The 21,651-nt window shown below is 40.6% G+C and overlaps 1 protein-coding gene across 22 annotated transcripts; it reads left to right on the top strand.

The window, feature by feature from the left end:
* Positions 1-6,986: 6,986 nt before the first annotated feature.
* On the top strand, positions 6,987-18,984 carry ANKRD34B (ankyrin repeat domain 34B). Of its 22 annotated transcripts, none has more exons than XM_039874937.1 (7): positions 6,987-7,122; positions 8,523-8,614; positions 8,940-9,022; positions 9,409-9,477; positions 10,084-10,192; positions 11,467-11,526; positions 15,955-18,984. In XM_039874937.1, exon 7 carries the CDS (start codon positions 15,978-15,980, stop codon positions 17,517-17,519), a length of 1,542 nt encoding a protein of 513 aa, XP_039730871.1. In that variant the 5' UTR covers positions 6,987-7,122; positions 8,523-8,614; positions 8,940-9,022; positions 9,409-9,477; positions 10,084-10,192; positions 11,467-11,526; positions 15,955-15,977; the 3' UTR covers positions 17,520-18,984. The 22 variants fall into 22 exon arrangements, with proteins under 22 accessions (XP_039730871.1, XP_039730867.1, XP_039730878.1 ...); XM_039874933.1 differs by having other exon boundaries at positions 11,462-11,526; XM_039874944.1 differs by having other exon boundaries at positions 11,462-11,526; positions 15,952-18,984.
* The last annotated feature ends 2,667 nt before the right edge of the window (positions 18,985-21,651 follow it).

Genomic DNA, 21,651 nt, shown 5'->3' with positions numbered 1-21,651 from the left:
AATTAGCAACACAAGAGTAGGGGCTGAGTTGATCTTGCTCATCATCCTATCTCCAGAGAGCCTCCTCCCGCCTGCACATCACAGGTACCTACTTATCTGATGTACTTGAAGTACCTTTCTTGAATGTTCTTAAGGGTGGCAAGAATTGAATACTTCCGGTTTATAGCACATAGGACTGTTGCTCAGAAGTTTTCAAAAACAATAAATAGTGTAAAAAATAAACAAAACAGTGAAATAGTAACCATTTCTACCCCTAGCACAATTGCAGATTTGGTAGAGAGTGAAAACAAATATTTCCATTCAAAGGACCTTAGCCTACAGAGTATGGGTCGGCAAACTTTTTCTGCAGTGTCAGTAAATATTTTAGGTTTCGGGGGCCATGTGGTCACTGTTGGAAGTGCTCAGCCCCACTGTGGGAGTAGGGAAGCTGCAACATGGATCCACAATATGTAGACTAATGGGTGTGGCTGGGTTCCAGTAAAACTTTATGAACACTAAAATTTAAATTTCATATCATTTTCCTATGTCATGAACTATTCTTCTTTTGATTGTTTTCAATCATTTAAAAATGTAAAAGTATTCTTAGCTCATGGGCTTGGCCAAAACAAGCAATGGCTGGACTCAGCCAATGGGCTGTAGTTTACGAACCTCTGTCAGAGACATTTTTGACAGAGAAGAATCTCTGGCTTTGGTTCATTTCTTTAGCCCCTCTACCCATTCAGTGCAATATCTATTCATAAGCACCTACTATGTGCCCAGCACTGGGCCAGAGGCTGCCATGAGGCAAAGACATTTTAAGACCTGCTCTCTGTCTCCAAAGCCACTCGACATGGACCCAAATAATGGTGACATCAGTCTGGCAGTGTTAAGTGTCCTAGAGAATCCACAAACTGTGGCTGCAGCCTTTGTTTGAGGGGGAAAGCACTTCACAACAAGGTGGCATCTGAGAGGTGGGTCGTGGGCCACACACCCGGGAACCAGCAGCACTCAGTCTGGCTGGGGCCCCGGATGAATCCCACATGGAATGCCGGGCATCAGGCTGTGCGAGGGACCCTCAGGGGCCAGCATAAAGCTTAGTCTGATGGGCAACCAAGAACCAATGTGGATGATTAAACTGGTACTAACAATATATTAGTTTTTGAATGTTCTAACTTTCAAACCATTAAAAAGTGGCTTCTGAAGCTATTTGAATCCCTTCTCTGTTACTAATTTACCAAATATTTCACCTAACAAACTTTCTAAGAAAAATGCATTGAATTCAAGTAAAACTAGGAGGAGAAAATGCCATCTGTGTATTTTAGAAAAGGTTAGTGTTTTCCCAGGCCAGACTTTATAAAAGGAGTCATTGGATAGTAAAAGAAAACATAAAGCAAGAATAAAATGATAATTTCAAGTATTTCTTAGATTTTTCTGAAAATTCTGAACTATCTATCCCACAATGTCCTCCAATAATAAATAATAAACTCCCGAGGAGGTTCCTGAGGAGAAAATTACTCAATATTAAACTGCCCCTTTCCTTTTGGCTTTGAAATGGGAGTCTTGTTAGGAATGATGAATAGGAAAATAATAAATCACCCTTTCATACCAAGATAAAATATAGGAGGCAGGAAAAATCAACTCAAGTTACAAGGATGAAAACTAAATTTTCCTTCCATTGGTTATAAAATATCACATTGTTCATCCAACCAAAAATTCAGGACAAGTCTCTTAGAGTGCCTCCTATTAAAAGATACCATCTTGAGACACAAGATGCTCAGGAATGGAAGTGACATTAATCTGCATGCAGCGATCACCTCCCTCATGCTGATGCACTGGCTAATGGGAGATAAGGAGTCCGACTGCTGGCGCCCAGATGAGGGGGCTGTCAGCAGTCAGGCAGGGCACAGCAGCTCTCTTTCCTTTCAGGAATTCACCTGCTGCTTTTTCCAGCCTGCTTTACTTTCCCCTGGTCATAGGATAAATGGGTAAGGGACTCAAGTGCAGGTTGAGCAGCAACCGGTGATGAATTTGTACAAACCACAGTGGTGCGATATTGACATTTCTAACTATTTATTTTAATTTTTTGAATATCACATATATATGGTTCTAATGTCAATAATTATAAATAGATATACAATAAAAACAAAACTCCCTCCCATCACTCTCCCCCAACCTCTCAGTTCCTCTCTCAATAGGTAGCCTATGTTATCACAATTTCCTAAATACAGATGATGTACATATTTCGCCCTTTGACCCATTTTGTGATCCATGAGATAAAAATGGAGATGGTTAAACTGGAAGTGAGAAGGACCCAGCCACACACACACACACACTTTTTCCCCTCAAAGCTATCTTCACTGATACTTAAATTTAGTTCCTGGTCCTGACTTCCTCAAAGCCCATAGGTTAATTATCTCTTTTTAGGGGTACCCTATTGGCCTCTCCTTCATTAGGCCCCATATCCTCTTCTCAGAGTCCAACACTCATTCTTTCTGCATCAGGCCACAAGGACAACTCTATCCTCAGTGAAATCTTCCTTTCCGATCATAATTCAGAGCAGTTTATCTCCTCATGGTCTTGAATTTCTGGATTCCAGAATCGGATTTTGGATCTACCCCCTTAGGTTCTGAGGAAGCATTCCTGAAACTAGATAATCCCTGTGGTTATGTTTGCTAAGCCATTTACCAAAAAAAAAATCCAAGAAAAGAATCAGAGACATCTTCATAATTTTGGAAAATCTCATTCTTTTTATAATGTCACAGAAACCAGAGGGACCAATAAAATGGGCCTCTCAACTCTAAAGGACTCAGTCTCCAATTCAAAAGAGACATTAAATATTCACCTACTCAGATATAGAGCAGATACAGAGGCCCAGCTCCTACCCCAGGAAAGAGATGGTTTAGCCTTAGGGTTGTGGCATTGAGACCAATGGTTGGGCATAAAACATATTTTTATTGATACCTGGTAACCTAATGATAATCATGAAGCTATTCTTTTATGGCAACTTTTCTTTCCTCCTTTCAGGAAGAGCATGGTGTGGGGTACCCATCTGTGGACAGTGGTGGTATTTGGGAGACTGGGCACATCCAAGTTCAAGGCTCATAGATTTCAAGTGTAGACTCTAAAATGGAGGTGTTAGCCTTCATTTCCAATCTTTCTAGCACAACAGAAACATTTTTTTTTCCTTCCCAGAACAGAAAAGCAATCTTCTCCCAAAGATGAGTCATAAAACTGTTGATGGTTTAGAAATAGCAGCCCATCACTACTCTAAACTGTTCTGGTTAAGAAAATGTTGGGGACAGGCTCAGCCAAAGGGCTTCCCCTTACTAGGACAGCATGGAGAAAAAGGGAGACATGAAGAAATGAGTGGAAAGGAACCAGAGGGAAGAAAACTGTGAAGATAGGAAGCAAAGCATCTCTGTTTTGCTCAACATGACAAGAGACTTAGTGTTTCATGTTTTCCTACAGCCTTTCCTGTCCTAAAGAGAATCCACTTTAAAAGATAATATTCATTGTATTTGAATCTTTTCTTAAATGAAAAGGCCTTGAAAAATGTATTTGCATCTCAAGAGTTGAAACTAAATATTTTCCTGTATTGATGAGAAGATCAGAGCCATGGACAGTCAAGGCAAGAAGGAGGCCAGGCACCTCCTCCCAATCCCCCATCCCCATTCTCTATATGAAAGTTCCTGCCCTAGACATTTTGTGGTGCCAGGATGGTGGTGGCCAGAGGTGACTAGCAAAGGCACCAGCTTCCTTCTTCTGTCTATCAGCCCTGGCACAGCACCCAGGTCAACAGCATCCATCTTCCAGGTGAATCACATTTCAGAGTGTCATTGTCTTTTTTTTTTTCTATACAGCCCCCCTCCATCCATCCAACATGTTCCAATATCCTGCTGATAGGTGTAGTAGATTGAATAATGGCCACGCAAAGAGTTTCATGCCATGTCCCTGGTATCTATGAATATATTATCTCACACAGTAAAATAAACTTTCAGATTTGACTAAACTAAGTGTCTTGAGTTGGGAGATTATTTTGGATTATCTGAGTAGGCCCAGTATAATCACAAAGGTCATCATAAGAGTGAGGCAGGAGGGTCAGAGAGAGAGAAAGACATGTAACAACAGAAGCAGAGTTGAGAGAGAAATTGAGATTTGAAAATGGAGTAAGGGGCCAGCAGCCAAAGAATGCAAGCAGCCTCCAGAAACTGGAAAAGACAAGGAAAAGGATTACACCCTAGAGGCTCCAGAAGGAACATAGCCCTGCCAACACTTTAATTTTAGTCATAGAAAACCCAATTTGGACATTTGACCTCCAGAACTGTAAGAATAAATTTTTTATAAGCCACTAGGTTTATGGTATTTTGTTACAATAGAAAACTAATAAAAATTAGATCATCTACTTTAAAAAACCAGCAATATCTACAGAAGCTGAACATATGCCTGATTCATGACTCACAATTCCACTCCTAGGTATGTACCCAACAAAAATATGTGTATATGTTCACGAAAGACATCTACTATAAAGTCTCTAGCAGCATTATTTGTAATGTCCCAAACCTCAGAATTACTAAATTTCTGTCAGCAGTAAAACAAATAAATTGTGGAATACTATGCAGCAAAAATATAAACCAACTATGACCATAGTTGGTAGGCATCTCTTAAACATATTCTAGTGAAAAGAAACCAGACAACAGTATATTCTGTATGATCCAATTGCTATAAAGTGGAAATGTAAGCAAAAGTAACCTATGCTGATTAAAGTCACTACTCGGCCTTACCCTCAAAGGGAGGATATGAGGGACTATTCTGGGGAGCTGATAATGTTCTGTCTCTTGATCTTAATGATGCTTCAGTTTGTGCAAAATCATTGAAATTGTAAAATGTGCTCCTTTCAATATGTACTATATATTAAGAGAAACTGTTTTTCTAAAAAATAGGAGAAAGGAGAACTGTGCCTTCATGCAGAGCTGCCCAGTCTCTCCCTGGGAACCTCCAATCTCTCCCAACAGACGGGTGTGGGCACAGGGCACAGATCCAGGATTCCATCTCCCTAGAGTCCAACTTTGGGTTAAAATGTCCTGTGAACTTGCTTTGCATATATTCACTAAAGAACACATTTCAGATGGTTATTTTCCTAAATAAAGGAAGCCTACCCATATTTAAGTCTACCTTCCCCTGGTGAGAACTCAAAACTACAAACTAATTTTGATTGCCATTATCTGAACACAAACAAAAAAGTGGTCATGGTCTTTTCTCCACCAGAGGATCCTTGATAAATAGAGTTAATTTTGTCTCTTTTTATGCTTCAGTTGAAGGTTAACGCGTGAAATGTACTTCGTGAATTTTTGTTAAAGTTTATATTAATGTTTTAATAATAATATAATAAAGTTATAAACTTATAAAACCAAGAACGGTTGCTCCCACCAACACCCCAACCTGAAGTGAGGTTCTGGCTTTACGTATAGGGGGTACAGGGACGAGAAGGAAGAAGAACCGTGGGAGACAGACACATGGATCAGCCCGATGGATATGAACTGGAGGAGACACAGATGTGAACAGGGGGAAACAAGGGCCGGAATGTAGAGGATTTAGAGTGACTGTCTCCCCGCAGTGGAGAAGACCCTGCGGTTCCTGCTCTGGGCCAGTCTCCCCAGCCAAAGCGCGGGGGCCGGGTTGGAGTGCGGAGGGGGTTACTTGTGGGGACAAAGCATGGGAGGCCAGAGTTTGGGGAAGCTTGGGAGGCCGGACTTTGGCCCTGGGGCCGGAATGGACTTTGGCCCCGCCGCCCCCACCTGCAGCGCAGCCCCGAGCCCGCGCGTCACTCCCAGCGGAAGCGCAGCGCCACCCGGGCGTCTGGCGAGGTGCGCGCCTCCCGGCCCCCACTCCACCGCTTCGCCGCTCTGAGCCCGCCGCCAGCCTCTCTCAGACGAACAGGGGCGGGGACAGAGTGGCACCTACCCGGATCTGCGACTCCAGCTGCCGAAGACCACAATCCAGCCAAGACGGCGCCCTAGGGCCACTGGCGTGGAAGGTCCGAGCAGAGCCAGGGACACGAGAGGAGCCGCCGCCGACTCGACAGCGCGTCCCAGGTCAGTGTGCGGCGCGGTCTCTGCAGGCTGCACTTGGGGAAACTTTGGTTTGTCGTGTCGGCTGCCGGGAAGAAGGCACCAAGGGCTCAGTCCAGGGCCCCGCGGCCTCTGTGCACCGCGCCTGGTCTGTTCAGGCCCTGGGAACCCGCACTTCCCGCGTACTCTGACACTGCAGTGCCCCGAGCGGCGAGGGAGACCTGGTGCCAACCGAGGGACCCTGGGCTGCAGGGCCCTATCCAGAGACTCTGGCCCGCCATCCCGGGCTTTGCGGCGGCTCAGGCTTGGACCCCGCCGGGATGCGGGTTTCGCCTCCTTCTTCGCCTCGCCGCGCCGGGGGATGGATGAGGCCGCCCGCGGCCGCGGGATGTCTGGAAGGATCCTGGCAGGGACCATGCGGGCGCGGGTCATCGCGCGCGCGCCCGGACAGAGGAGGGCGCGGGTCGGAGGGTCCGACTTGGGCGCGTCTCTGCAGGTGCCTCGGGTGGCGGGGCTGTGGGAGGTGCAGGCTGAGCATGGAGGGCGGGCTGAGGGCTGCGGAGCAATTTGCAGCTACTGGTTCGACAAATGGGAGCCACACAGGGGCAGGGAGCCGGGTCTTGGCGCCTCTCGGGCGCACACACCTTTAGCACCTGAACCCCAAAGAGCTGGAGTCCAGACATGCGCCTGCCCCAGGATGGGGCAATGGCTGCTCCCCTCGGGCATGTCATTTCCCAAGGGAGGGCCGCGTCCTCCCGGCGAGTGGCACGGGGACTGCTCCGCAGCGGCTCTGGGGCCGAACCCCTTTTTGTGGATAGCGATCGCTTCAGCTCGCCAGCTTGGCTCAGAGACAAGGCTACGAAACGCGCACCCCGCCCCCATCCGTGCCCCGGCGCTGTTGTCCCAGTCACCTTCCTTTGCCCTTCTCCGACAGCACCTCGGGCTCGCTCTCTCTTGTGCTCGGGAAAAACTGAGGAAACGAGATCGGTCTCCAGAGCCGGCGGGGAACTGTGGAGACACTACCAAATCCTCAACATCTTGAAAATCCATCACCTTGGTTCCCTGAGACTTGGAGGTATAGGTTTGCGTTTCTGTGTGTGTTTGTTCGGGGGGCGGGTCGGGGGGGCGGGCGTCTGCTGAGAGAGGTGGGGGTGTGGCTGCCCCAGAGCCCAGCAGCCCAGGGGCCTGGGGTACAGTGGAAGTAACTAGGAGAAGACACCAGCCCTTTTTGGGTATGTGTGGGAAATACAGCAAATCTTACGAGCTACTCCTCTCCCTGGGCAGTTTCTAAATATTTCTTACAAGCCCGTGCCAGGGAAGAACACTTTTCCTGACAAGTCATTATATTTCCTAGGACTGTCTCCCATCCATCTTTTGCCCTAGCAATGCCCCTTTCCTTGCATGGAGATGAGACAGATTTTGTCTGTGGCAGGCAGGCTTGCCTCATTCCAAGTGCAGCTGGCCTTTGCATCCTGGCCTTGGGCTGCCCTCTGGGACTCCCGCTTTTTGTAGCTCTGTCTGGGAAGGGCAGGGCAGCACACCTCCAGTCCCTGGTCCATTGTAACTCAAGGGAGTACTCTTCTGTGGGTACCTGGGCTCCCTCTGTGGCAGCCATCTCTGCCCAGCTCTCCCTACCCCAGGCTACTTGAGCATCAGAAGTGATAACAAAGACGACCTGGTGGGAGCCTTAGGCAGGGGTCGATATCAAATAGGAAATGAGTCTGGAATGAGGAATGAAGAATTTGCCAGGAATTTTCTCCAAGTTTGCATAGGAAGCACCCCGTATTGAATATCAGGGAGTGAAGCCTGGAGTCTTATTTTTAACAAACTCTTCATGTGATTCTTATGCCTACAGAAGGTAGAGAGCCCATTGGTATAGAGACCTTGGCCTCTCATTGTCCAGCTCCAGTCAGCCTAGAGGATTCTCATTTAGTGATGCATGTTTAGAAATTAACATTTATTAAATTAAGTGGCAAATTAATTAGGAACTTTTAAATCCTCACAATCATCTACTGTAAAGTAGACTTTATCCCCACTTTGTAGATGAGGAAACTGAGGCTCAAAGGAACAGCTTCCCAAGGGTTGGTAACCCAGGTCTCTGACACACAGCCTGCTGCCTCCTCTGAGCACTTTGTCCCCTTGTGGGCAGCACGAAGGCAGAGACTCTGGCAAGGATGAGGGGCTGAATCTAGAGCTTGAAACTCATTTGTTAATTTCCATCCCCTTGCTGCCCTCCCCCGCCATGGCCAGACAGCTGACTTTATATGAAGGAGTGCGGATCCCATTTGGAGATGGAGTAAGAGGCTCAAAGGAAAATAACATTTCTCTCAGAATGAAAGAAAAACTGGAGGTGGCACAGGGAGAAAAAGCTACAGGAAAAGCCAAGCCTATCATCTCCAAGATGGCTTTTAAAGCACCTCAGCCCATGTAGCACTGCAGAGTTAAGATACCACAAGAATCAGGTTCTCAAAACAGGTACCCCACTTTGTGGGAAGCTGGCCATCCAGGACACAAGGAGACGTAAGATAAAGGGCACAGGAACATCTCAATGAGCCCCCAATGAGCTGGTGAGTAAAAGAGTTCCCACACCTTTCCTTTCTCAGCCTCCTCATGTGCACAGAATAGGGGCCAGACCCACTGAGTGAGAGACTCTTCTAATGCCAGTGGTGTTGTGGAGCAGGCTGTATCCTGCAAAGACACACACGGGGTTGCCATGCATAGGATCCGCACCAGACACTTTTACAGACTTATAATCAGTAAAATATGATTAACTGAAAAAACACAGTAAAGATGTCTTAACAAGGAGTGAAAAAACTAGAGTCCAAATGAGAGAGATGTGTGCAACAAATTGTCGGTATTTATGTAACTGAATAGCTTTGATTTCCTTCATAGGAACCGACAGCTGGCTGACAGAAAACTAATCCAGAGAGAGAAAATACTTAGGTGGAGTATGAAATTTTGAATAATGTTTTCAGGTAACTTTCTATTTCCATTCAGAGTGGGTGTCTGGAGGGGCAAATGTAGTTATGGTTTGAATTGCTTCATTTATCAACAGATATTTTTTAAATAGGGCTCATAATTCTAAGATCCAGTGCTTTTTACTTCTTTTTCCTGGCTTCCAGTCTCCTGGTAGTACAGCAGAGAGCTGGGGGGTCCACCATTCAGCCTGTAGACTCTCACTGTATCCCCGTTTTCAGCAAACTCTGTCTCCAAGTTGGGAGCCTTTCTCAACAACCTGTTCAGAGAATAAATCTTTGTTTTCTTGCCTGAAAGAGTGTTATCTGCTACTTGGGGTGGAGTAAAGTACCTGGGGATCCAGTTGTTCTGTCCACAGATTTTTAAGCCTTCCTCTCATTTTCAGCTCTGGGCCTCATTGCCACTTGCTGTGTCACTTGGGGCCTCCACATCCTAAACTTCACAGCTCTTGTGGGTAAGCTGGCTCCCTTCTCATCTCCCTGGTGCTTTCTGTTTGCAGCCTTTGCTACGCTAGGGCAGTTTACCATGTCACCATCCCCCCTCTGCTTCCCACGGTTGTTTAAAATTGCTCATCTGATGATATCTCTTCTCTAATTCTCTTTGTTCTTTAGAATATATACCTTTTTGATTTTTTAAATAACTAAATTGTAATTTTAGTGGAGTCTTAGGAGTAGAGAGAGGAACCAAAAGAGTATAGTAAATATGTCATGATGAATTGCAAGTGATATTAAAGATGTTCTAATTTTAAAATAAAAACAATTTATCCAGCTGTTTAATAATTAATATCTTATAATAATGTCAAAATTATTGTACTTAGAAATTATAAGGAAAATGCTTGTAAAGGATGTCTTCCTTTCATATTTCACTTAGTAGATTCCACTTATGTTTACGAAATATTATTTGCAGATTCTAAAAAAAACATTTTAAACACTTTATCTGTTATTTAAATAAGCTGTTAATTAGAGACATGATAGAAATAAAAGAAGGCTAAATTCTGAGATAAATTATTTTAAAAGAAGAATGCAGTGAGTAGGAAGGCACAAGAAGGTCTTTTTTCTAGTGATTCCATCGCCACACCCCCAGGGGATGAATGTTATATGATTGCCATTCCAAAGATGAGGAATCCAAGACTCTAAGAGACTGAGAGACTTGAGCAGGGCCTTCAGCTAGTAAGTAGGGGAGTCGGGATGGAAATCTGGGTCTGACCTCCGAACTTTCTCCAGTTGAACTGTTTTCTACGCGGAAGGTATACCTGAACTTGGGGATCATTTATAAGCTAGATTATAACAAGGGTCTCCCTGAATGTGAAGACAGTATCAGCACTGGGTGCTCAATGAGGATGTTTCACAGGCTAGGACATTTCTAAACAAGGATAATTGTAGGCAAGAGAAGTGGTCTTATCAGAGGTAGGACTCACCTCTATGAAGAGTAAATAAGTCAAACTCGAGTGTCAGCCTTTTTGATGTGCAAATGGCTGAAGCAAGATAAAAAAAAACCAACTGAAAGAGGATGAGGGCGAAAGACAGGGGGATTATTCCAATAAGTTACTGATTACAAATGAGACACTAGGAAACCAAACATGTATATATGTGGAAAATAAAGTATGTGACAATTTTTTTTCTCCGAAAAATTTAACGTTTAAACAATTTCAAAATTGCTCTACGAAATGTGAACAATTTTAAAAGTAAGCAATCCAGTGGGCTTTATAACCAACAAAGAGTAAGCCTCATGGACTTGTTTTTGCTAGACAGTCCTCCATTCTCAGGAGACGGGCTCTGCCTACAACCACATGGTTTGCTGACTCCCATGAGCTAGTGGTGCCACTGCCCAGCTTCTCTGGGGCCTAGGAGCCCACAGTGCCCTCCTTTTTCACAGGACTGTGGTGTAGCACTGATCCCCTCAGGCATTCCTTCTTCTCCCCAAATCTCCTGACGCCAACCTTCGTGAGAAAGTTATGACAGAAAGTTGTCGGGTTTAGTGTTGTGGAGAAAAGCTGTGGCATGAAGATAGGTGAAAAGGTTTGAAAGTCTTTCCAAAAGTTTCTTATAAGACTTTATTTTTAAAAATAAAGAACAAATTATAGATTAGAATGTGATGTAGACACACACACAAAAAGAGCTTTTTTTTTTTTTTAAAGAAGATTGGCCCAAATACTAGAAACTATATGAGAGTATGATATTGAAATGTGGTATCTGACAACTTGTTTTCATTTGAATATCTGTTTATTAAATGCTACTTTTGGTCAAAGGTGTTTTTATGTAATTAATACTATATCTTCTGCTTGAATTATGGTTACTAAATGGTTTCTATATTTGATATTATGTACCAGCACATTTCTCTAAATCTCTTTGTTAAATCCATTTGTATATGAAAAATGCTAAAAGGTTTCTTTTGGATTATTGTCTCATGTGAGCTCATTTCAGATGCTTTGCATTCAGAACAGACCTCTGTTGGGACCCAAGCTGTCAACCAATCCTAAAATTCCTAAGTTCCTGAGTTGCAGGTATGTCTGGTTCTAGAACAGCTTTTATAGGAAATTGCACAGGGAACATAAAATCACGGCATTAACTTTCATTGTACTTATGTATGTGTATATTGAGTAGTTGTTCTTTGTTTAGGATTGTAGATGATATTAACATGGAAATGAGTAAGGATGTCCTATTGATAATACCACAAAAACTGAATTATGTTATAAAAAGTAAGACTTAATATGGCTCTTTATACATTTTAATTATATCCTATAGAAACATTATGTTCTTTCTTGTATACACGTTCTATTTTACAATAAATAGGTAAGAGTAGTATCATAATAAAAAAGAATGTAAAATACCATTTAAAAATTGATAATAAAATAGACGTTCATATACATGCCACCCTGGTTGAGAAACAGAACATTACGTGAACTGTGTGTCTCTCCCAAATTGTATTTGCTCCCTTTACCCCCACCAAGAGATAACTTTCTCTTGATTTTTGTGTTAATCATTCCCTTTGCTTTTTTCTCTTCAGTTTCCCATTTGTATATGATTCTTAAGTAAATTAATTATTTTTGAAAAACTGGGTACCAAACACAAAATTAGATAAAGAAAAGTCAACATTATAATATATGACGAAAGCTCTCAGGAGGGGATAAGCTGAACAGTCTCTGGATCTCAGTTCACCTCATTGTCGCCGAGTGTTTACAAGAGCCCCTTCTGGGCAAGGTCATGAGTGAGTCCTGGAAAACGGTGGGGCTCACCATTCAGGGCTTCTGGCAGGGCTGTAGTGTAGACTAGGTATAGGATATGCAAAGGAAATGGGTGTTCATTGTTTTTCCTGCTAAGCTCATCATGACTTACACCCAGGTCTCAGAGCAGATCAAAGCAAAACAGCTGAGCAGGGCTGAAATAGGTTCATTGGCTGCCCCAGAAAGCAGGGCATGGAGGACAGAGCAGAGACATGGTCAGTACAAAGAAAGAAGATTAAAGAACTGAGGGCAGGCTCACCCGAGCATTTAGTCCACAGTGCACATCCATTATCTGGGCATCTCCTCTCACCATCTTCTTGGGGACTTTTCAATGCCTCTCCTTGCTAATGATCTCCAGCCTCTGATATCTCGTTTCTTCTTTCTTGTTCTACCATTTCATCTTAGTAGATTATAACCTCCAGTAGATTCTCGAGAGTATATTCCAATGCTTGACTAATGTTTTGGCTACATATAGAATTGTAAGCTGAGGATCATTTTTCCTTCGGATTGAAAAAACAACAACATTCCTCCATTGTCTTTCATTGTTGTTATATCTGAATCCATTCTAATATTTGATCCTTTAGTATATGACTTATCCACTCCACTCTCCACCTTCCACACCCAAGTTTGTGGAATCTTCTCTGTTCTCAGTGTTTTGGAAATTTATAACCACGTGCCATGGTCGGGGTCTATTTTCATTCATTGTGCTATGTTCTAACTGGGCCCTTTCATTTTGGTCACTCATGTCCCTCGGGTCTAGAAAATTTTCTTGATCTCATTGACCATTTCCTCTCCTGCTCTCCTCTTCTCCCCACCCCTACTATTTCCTCTTGCTGGAACTTCTGTTGGTTGGATGTTGGATGTCCTGGTATAGTCCTCTAATTCTGTTATTTTTTCCTTTTCTATTATTTTTGCTTAACTGTATTATAGATTTTATCAACACTGTTATCCAACCCTTCTATAGAGTTTTGCAGTTTGTATCATGTTTTTACCTTTTGAGAGCTCTTTCTGTAGTCTCTGAATATTTTTTTTTCATGGAATCTTATTCCTACTTATTTCATGGATACAACATTATATCTATTTGAGGATAATGAACTTGTGCAATTTTCATTTTCCTGACTTATATCTGTTTCCTCCAATTTGCATTTTTTTCCTATCTGTTCTGGTCTCTATATTTTTAATGCAAGAGGCTTTTTTTTTGTTTTGTTTCTTGTTTTAACTGTCTGCTCATGATTAAAAGGACTTGGATTAAAAAGCCGACGAGAAACCTCGAGAATATGATGAGGCTTGTCACCTTTGAGCCTCACTGGAGGATGATCTGAGTGGCACGTTGGGGAATCCCTGTGGTCAGTACTCTTACGTATCTCCTCTTAGGCAGATTAGATTTTGGAGAGTAGAGTATAGCAATTTTCGCTGAAGAATAAGGGTATGGCTGCCAGCCTTCCTGGAGCCAAGTTCGTGAGTCCGTTCATTCAGTGGTCAGTAAACATATAATCACTTATTCCCCTGTTTTTTCTGGTCCTCAGACATGCCCAGTGTCTTTCTATCCAGAGACTATTTCACATTCCTAGAGAATTAACCTCTGGACATCTCCTCTAGAGGGTGAGACAGTTTCCTTATTTCTTAGTGGCTTGGAGTGGAGAAATGACCTGAGGCAGTACTTTTCAAACTTTAATGAGCATACAAATCACTTAGGGATCTAATTACAATGCAGGCTCTGATTCAGTAGGTCTGGGTGGAGCCTGAGATGCTGCATATATTACAAGCTTCAGGTAATGCTGCTGCTGCAGGTCCAAAGTAGGATCACTTGGAGTAGCAAGAACCTAGGGATCTAACTGCTTCCCCAATAGCTTTTCACCTAGTTCTTATTTTAGCTGTACTCGCCACACCCGAGTTCTAGAGCTTCCTGCTGCTGCCTCTTTCAAGGATTCTGCAGTGTACATGGGCCTTGTTCACAGCTTTCCCACCAATCACCTGAGGTACAGCCTTATCAGGTTGGCTGAGTCAGTTTCCATTGGCCCCTCTGCTTTGTGGCTTCTAAAATGTTGCTGTCGGTCTCTCTCCTTTTTCTCCTATCCTTGTGAGTTTATATCTTTAAAAAATATTTTTAGTTTCAGGGGCTTTCAGGAAGGGGCAAAATTAGACGTGTGTTCTGCCATATTTACCCTAACAATAACCACCTGCTAAAATATTTTCCTAAAGTTTCGTTATATCAGCATAAATAGAGCCTGACTTATGAGAAATAACTGTGCTATTTTAAGCCTCTAGTTCTTTGCACAAGGAGTATTCTCTTTTTCTCCTTTGTCTTCCTGTCAAACTCTTATGCAGTCTTCAAGACCCAGTGCTAATGGCTGGCCTCTGTGATGCCCCCTCGAATCCCCAAGCACTAAAGTCTGTGTATTCTCATGACTGTAACTCATAACCAGCTGTTTACATAGTATCTTTTAAAACAACTGTGTAAGCTCTTCAGGGCTAGGACTTGTACCTTTTGTAGCTCAGTGCCCAGCACTTATTAGGAGTGTATAGCTGTTTAACAATTGAATTAATTTCTGTGCATGTCTGTCTTACCCTTTTTTCTTCATTTTCTTTCTGCTCTCTTCATCTCTACTTCTGTTTGTTAAGAAGTCATTATATTTATTATCTATTTTATTATCCAGAAGAAATTCATGTCTTATATTTTTAATTTTAAAAGTAAATGGATGGAATAAGTAATACATCTCAATTTTTAAAAACTGCTTAATTCAATTAAAAAGATTTAAATATATAAACTACATTTGATTTTTCTCTTCAGCTCTAAGGACTGTTAAAAGACAAACATTTCTTGAGCTCTAGATAAAGATATAATTCTTATCAACCAATGGACTTATCTGCTGAAGGAGTTTGAATCTAAATTATTTAAATAAATAATTTTCAGTTTTAATGGTAAAAAATAAAATATTTATAAAGTCTACATGTCTTTATTTATGTTTCTAGCCTAGAATATTCCTTTTTCAGAGTAAATGTACTGCTGTCAAAATTTAACCCAACAGTATGTTGCTAACCCCTTAATCTAGTCAGTGTGTGATTTAAATAATGGAATAAAGAAAAATACATAACCATATGCTCAACATTCCTATCTCAGTGTGAATTCCAGACATTGTCAGTTATTTTAATGTCTTGTAGTCCAAATAATTTTTCATTCTTTAAAAGAAACATAAAAATGCTCCTCAAAGTGAAAATCTAGAAATAGTTGAATTATTTAACTAAAGCACATGTTTAAGTAGTAATTTAAAACTAAGAAGTTTTTACATTAAGCCACCATAAACATGCTATATTTTAATTGATTCAGTTGAAATTACACAGAATCTTGGCTTTTTTTGGTTGTTGTTGCTTAAATTGGCATTTTAGTATGATTTTTAATATATTTTTCACAAGTAGAAAATAAGTGGATTATTTTATTAATGTAGGATTCAGGAATTAGTAGGCTGGTGTTATAACATATTCAATGAAGATGTTGAAAGTAAATTTTAGTTTGTAATTTCCTAAAACTCATTACTAGTCTAAAATTTTTTATTTTGCAATTCACTATTTTGCCGTTTTTATTAATAACAATTTCACTTATGTCCTTTTTCTCTATATATCTTTCAGAAATTGTGAATAATAGCATGAATACAAATGGGGACATTGATTCTGACTAATCTCTTCATCTTCATCTTCTTTGATAAGCAGGTATTGATTTCTGACTTTTGAAGATGGATGAAGGTGTAGAAATTTCAAGTGATGGAAACTCTCTGATCAAAGCAGTCCGTCAGAGCCGGCTTCGCCTCACAAGACTCCTGCTGGAAGGCGGTGCCTACATCAATGAGAGCAATGACCGTGGGGAAACGCCTTTGATGATTGCTTGTAAGACCAAACCTGTTGATCACCAGAGTGTCAGTAGAGCCAAAATGGTTAAATATCTGTTAGAAAACAACGCCGATCCCAACATACAGGACAAATCTGGGAAAACCGCTTTGATGCATGCTTGCTTAGAAAGAGCTGGTCCTGAAGTTGTCTCCTTGCTCCTAAAGAGTGGGGCAGACCTCAGCTTGCAAGACCATTCGAGTTACTCGGCCCTCGTTTATGCTATAAATTCCGAAGACAGAGAGACCCTTAAAGTTCTACTTAGTGCCTGCAAGGCAAAAGGGAAAGAAGTCATTATCATAACAACAGCAAAATCGCCTTCTGGCAGGCACACTACCCAACAGTACTTAAATATGCCTCCTGCAGATATAGATGAGTGTCACTCCCCAGCTGCCTGTGCCACGCCTTCAGAAATAAACATAAGAACAGCTTCATTGCTACTTTCACATTCTTCTGAAACTGAAATGACACCTTTTGGCTTTAAAGGTCTGGAGCCCTCAGGAAGCAGTGATGATACCTGGGACCCAGGCTCCCCTGTGAGGAAGCCGGCTGTGCCCCCTAATGGGCCCAAGCTACCCCAGGCTCCCCCCTGGATCAAGAGCCCCCCTTCATTAATGCACCAAAACAGAGTGGCCTCTTTGCAAGAGGAGCTCCAGGATATTACTCCAGAGGAAGAATTATCCCACAAGACCAATGGGCTGGCACTTTCCAAGCGATTCATCACTAGGCACCAAAGTATTGACGTAAAAGACACGGCACATTTGCTAAGAGCCTTGGATCAGGCCAGCTCAAGAAAGATGTCATATGATGAAATAAATTATCAGTCGTTTTTTTCAGAAGGAAATCAGCAATGCATCGAAATCCCTGTTGACCAGGACCCAGACTCTAACCAGACAATATTTGCTTCCACCTTAAAAAGTATTGTTCAAAAAAGAAACTCGGGAGCAAATCACTACAGCTCTGATTCCCAGCTCTCAGCTGGTCTAATCCCTACAACTTTAGAAGATGGCAAGGCACTTACGGGAAAGAAAAAGATCCTCTCACTATCACCTTCTTTGTTGTCAGGGTCCAAAGAACTGTTGGAGAATATCCCCCCAGCTCCCCTGAGCAGAAGAAATCATGCAGTTTTAGAAAGGCGTGGTTCAGGAGCTTTCCCTTTAGATCACAACGTGACCCAAACCAGACCAGGATTTCTGCCACCCTTAAATGTGAATCCCCACCCTCCTGTCTCAGATATCAATGTCAACAAGATTTCCAGTCTTCTTTCTTGTGGTCAAAAAGTGCTTATGCCAACAGTTCCTATTTTTCCTAAAGAATTCAAAAGTAAAAAAATGTTGTTAAGGAGACAGTCATTGCAAACAGAACAAATTAAGCAGTTAGTAAATTTTTAAGAGATGGCTAGAAAATACATTTTGTTCAAATGTCTGCATCAGAGGAATGTAGAACTAGAGAAGAAATCTCAAATGTTCATCCTTTTAAATCTTGTAATTGATGAGTCTGTAACAGTTAGGGAGATCAACATGTACCACGTATCACACTAGGCACTTTGTATGTGGACATACAAAGAATATATAGTTTCTGGTAAGGGAATTCTCTCAAAATTCAAGCCATTTTCTCTCAAAACTTCCAATATTTAACAACCTTCATGTCGTCTAAGTTTTTAATTTAAACAAAAATTAGCAAAGAAAAGGTCACATGTGTTGGAGATAACTTTAAAATTTTTTTTCAGATTTGCCAAATATTTTATTAGGAAACATTGCTTTCAAATCAATTAATTTTAAATATTTCAAGTCAATAAATAAGATCGTAGTTTTCCATGATGCCAAAAGTGTAAAAGAAAACACTGACAGCTATAAAATGTTCAATGATCTATAAGCTTAAGCTAGTAAGGAAGAATGAGCTAATTCTTAAGAAATGTTGAATGCAGGTAGATGGAAATCTAATTAAATTTTTAATGGTCAACCATTATAGAAGGGGCAGCTAATATTCATGTTGCCAGCTTAATCAATGTCAAAATCGCAGATCAGTTTTACATGCTAGTAATAATCTATGCCAAGTGTTTGTGTGCCATTTTTTGCTTTGTTTGTTTTTTAAACAAACATTTAAACAAAAATGTTATTTTCTGGAATTCTTTATCCATATCCTTTAATTCCTGTTATTATTTTTTGAAGCCTATCCATAGGTAACCAATAATAACAAGATAATATAAAAGTTAAAAAGCATTCCACTTTACTTATATCAAATTATTGTCTTTCTAAGAACAACCAAAAAACCCTAAAAGTTTGGGATTTATTACAAATAGAAAGTAAATGCTTGCTTCATTCTAGAAAAGAAAAACATTAGATTAGCTTAGGTTAGCTAAAATTAAGAAAGCCAGTACAAACTTAATTATAAAATGTACTAAATATTCAGTCAATATTAAACAATCTTTATTTCTGATATATAATTATTAGACATTTCTATAATAAAGATATACAAGGATAATTTCCTTAGTATGACATATTTCGATCATGTAGTATTTTAGGACCTGTGAATAATTTCTAACAAAATAAATGAATACCATGTTACTATCATAAAATATTATAAAATGACTATATCTTCTATGATTTCAAAATACAGTGTTTGTACAAAGAATCCTTATTTCAATCTAGCAGTTTACAACAAAGAATAAATCAGACTATACAAAACCTGAGTGTTTTGACAACTGTGATATACAACTTTATTTCTTTGCCTTCTATCAGTAGAGAAGATCTTAACAATTGGCATGATGCTTTTCTTAGTAATTTGATATAAGCAAGTTGTAATGTAGACAGTAATTTAATTTTTGTGGCTTTTATTTGAAAAAAATTGGAAGTTATCCATGTTTTGAAGAACATTAATTATATTAGAAATATTTTTTGACTCAGAACTTAGAATTGTACCTGATGTTTCTAGGTAGCTGAACCCTTTTTTGCAAGTTTTAATATTGAGAAAAGTGCTTGGCTTTAAGTTGTAAGGATACAGTTTGGAAGAATATGTAAATAGATTAGTTCATAAACAAAATGGTGTCAATAAAGATTTAAAATATAATTTTGATTATCACTGGTTTTTATCTCAAATACTAATGATAAATATTTCAACATAATCTCAAGAGAAATTGTGCCACATATGTTACTTGGAGTAAACAGAAAACTAAGAAAGAATAACTTTTGTTGATATTCTCATCTCAACATGGAAAAAAAATATTTAGTAAGATTAAAACTGTGTTGGCCATATTTGGAAGAGCTTTTAGTTATCTGTCAATCCTAAGAACACTGAGGGCTGAGGTTATTTGAGCCTGGTTGTAAAGCCATCCCATGAGACTTTTCACTCCAGTAAGTGGAATGTATCACTGTAACCCAATGATAATTCACAGATGTTTGCAACAGGAATCATAGATGTATGTATGTTCAAAGTTTTTAAATTAGCTCTTGAATTTACAAAGTAGCAGCAGACTCTCACAGCCAATATTTCAATTAAAATTTTGAACTCATTACATTCTTTCACCCCAAGGAAGGGATAAAGAAGAAAAGGGCAATGACTAACTTTAATGAATGTTCACCAGTAGCAACCAAATCCAGAACAGCTCAGCTGCTAGATTTAGCCGGGCTGGTTCCATTCCTGGGCAGAAGCAAAGAAACAAAAGGCAGAAACAGAGAAACAACAGAGCCTCCTTAGAAGGTAGGAGGCCAATGAGCCTCTTCCAAGCCCTGCCTGTTTCCTCTCTACCCTGATTCTGGGAATGTTGGGGGTAGTTTTATTGTTTAAGTTTATTAAACGATTTAAAATATGAAGTAAAGTAGCAATTACTTGGGAGAGTCCTTTAAGAAACTGGTAGAATTGAGTAAAAAAAGTATCCTTTCTAAAGTTAAGAGTCGGGGGGGAGGTCAAATATGTGGTGACAGAAAGAAATCTAACTATGAGAGGTAAACACATAGTGTAAATAAATATATATATGCCTTACTGTTAAAATGTACAGCTGAAACTTATTGGATTTCATTAACCAATATCACCATAATATAAACAAACAAACATAGAGTGGGGAGATGAGTGAATTCAGGGGCAGGCAGATAGGGTTTTCATTTTTCTTTCCAAGTTAGTATAAAGTAGCAATATCAACTAATCACTGAGAAATAAAGCTATACCTGTCCTCTGTCCTATCCTGTTTGGGTCAGTGGCACCACCTGACCCTCTGTTACTCAAGCCAGAAATATATATGCTAGACTCTTCCCTCTCCCCAATCCTCCCCATTCAACGAATTTAAAATTTCTTACAAGTTCTTTCCTTTCAACTTTCCTCTGTCTCTTGAGCCTTTCCATCCCCTTTTGCTGTCACCTTAATTCAGGGCTTCATCTCCTTTCACTTCAAGAATTCCAAGTCTCTTCATGCCATTGTAATCACCTTTCTCACTCAAAACTGATAAAGCTTCCCTGCTTAAAATGGTGTGAGGACTCCCACAGCCTAAGAGAAAAGGAGCAAACAACGCAGATGAATCTGGTCCCTGCTCAAACATCCTGCTGGTGCTTGACCAAACTTATTTGGAACAGGTCAGATCAAGCTCTTTCCCACCTAAGAGATCCTTTTATCATGTACCTCTGCCTGAAAGGTACTTCCCTCTGTAAGTCTAACTGCTGAATCTCATTCATCATTCAAGATACAACTTAAGTGTTTTCTCTAAATTAGAAAGGACTGCTCTCTTACCACAACCTGGTGCATTTAGTTCCATCATAGGAATTATAGCAAATAGCTAACTTATTGTTTACAGCTCTTTCTCTACTAGACTGTAAGATCTTTGTGGTAGGAATCATTTCTGAATTATTGACACAGCCTCACCACAAAAGATATTAATTAGATGCCTCCCCTCTTCCGTTATACAGAGTTCCTTACTGAGCCCTGAAGTCTTGTCATGTGTTTCCCTCATGAAAGACACGTGACTGGACAAATTATGGCCTCTGAACCAAAGGATGGTGGTTACAAAGAAGAGAAAGAAGCAATCACAGTGAAGAGTAAAAAAGTGATATTGATGTGGACACAGAACAAAGACCCTGAGCTCCTGCTGCCGAGGTCCCAAAAGTTCCTGGATCCTACCCTGCTTTTTTCCAGACCTGATTGTCAGCTCGTCTTGGTTTCACTTATTCATTACACTCTCATTTTCTAGATATAGAAATTCTTTAGCATTACTATCCTCATCTTTCTTCTTAAAACTCATCTATTTTCCTTGCATTGATTCACAAATTTATGATTATAAATCCATTGAAGCTTCCAATGAGGTAGGCTCACATCTTAAATGTCAAGGTGAAAGATAGCGCTTTTCTATATATACACTAGGTACTTAATTTTTTTTTATTACAAGAAAAATGTCCAAGACCCTAGCTCCAATAATCAAGTACATTAACAACCTGTTCCGAATAACTTTTAACAATTTCTCAATGGATAAATGAGTACATATCTGGCTAATTAGCAATTACATCACCCTTACTGAATTTTCAAAAGCTCTAATTTTTT

This window comes from Pteropus medius, unplaced genomic scaffold, assembly GCF_902729225.1.
Source record: "Pteropus medius unplaced genomic scaffold, Ma_sr-lr_union100, whole genome shotgun sequence".
Classification (NCBI taxonomy): domain Eukaryota; kingdom Metazoa; phylum Chordata; class Mammalia; order Chiroptera; family Pteropodidae; genus Pteropus; species Pteropus medius.
The sequence above is the reverse complement of the archived record's forward strand: the minus strand, read 5'-3'. Positions and strand labels throughout refer to the sequence as shown.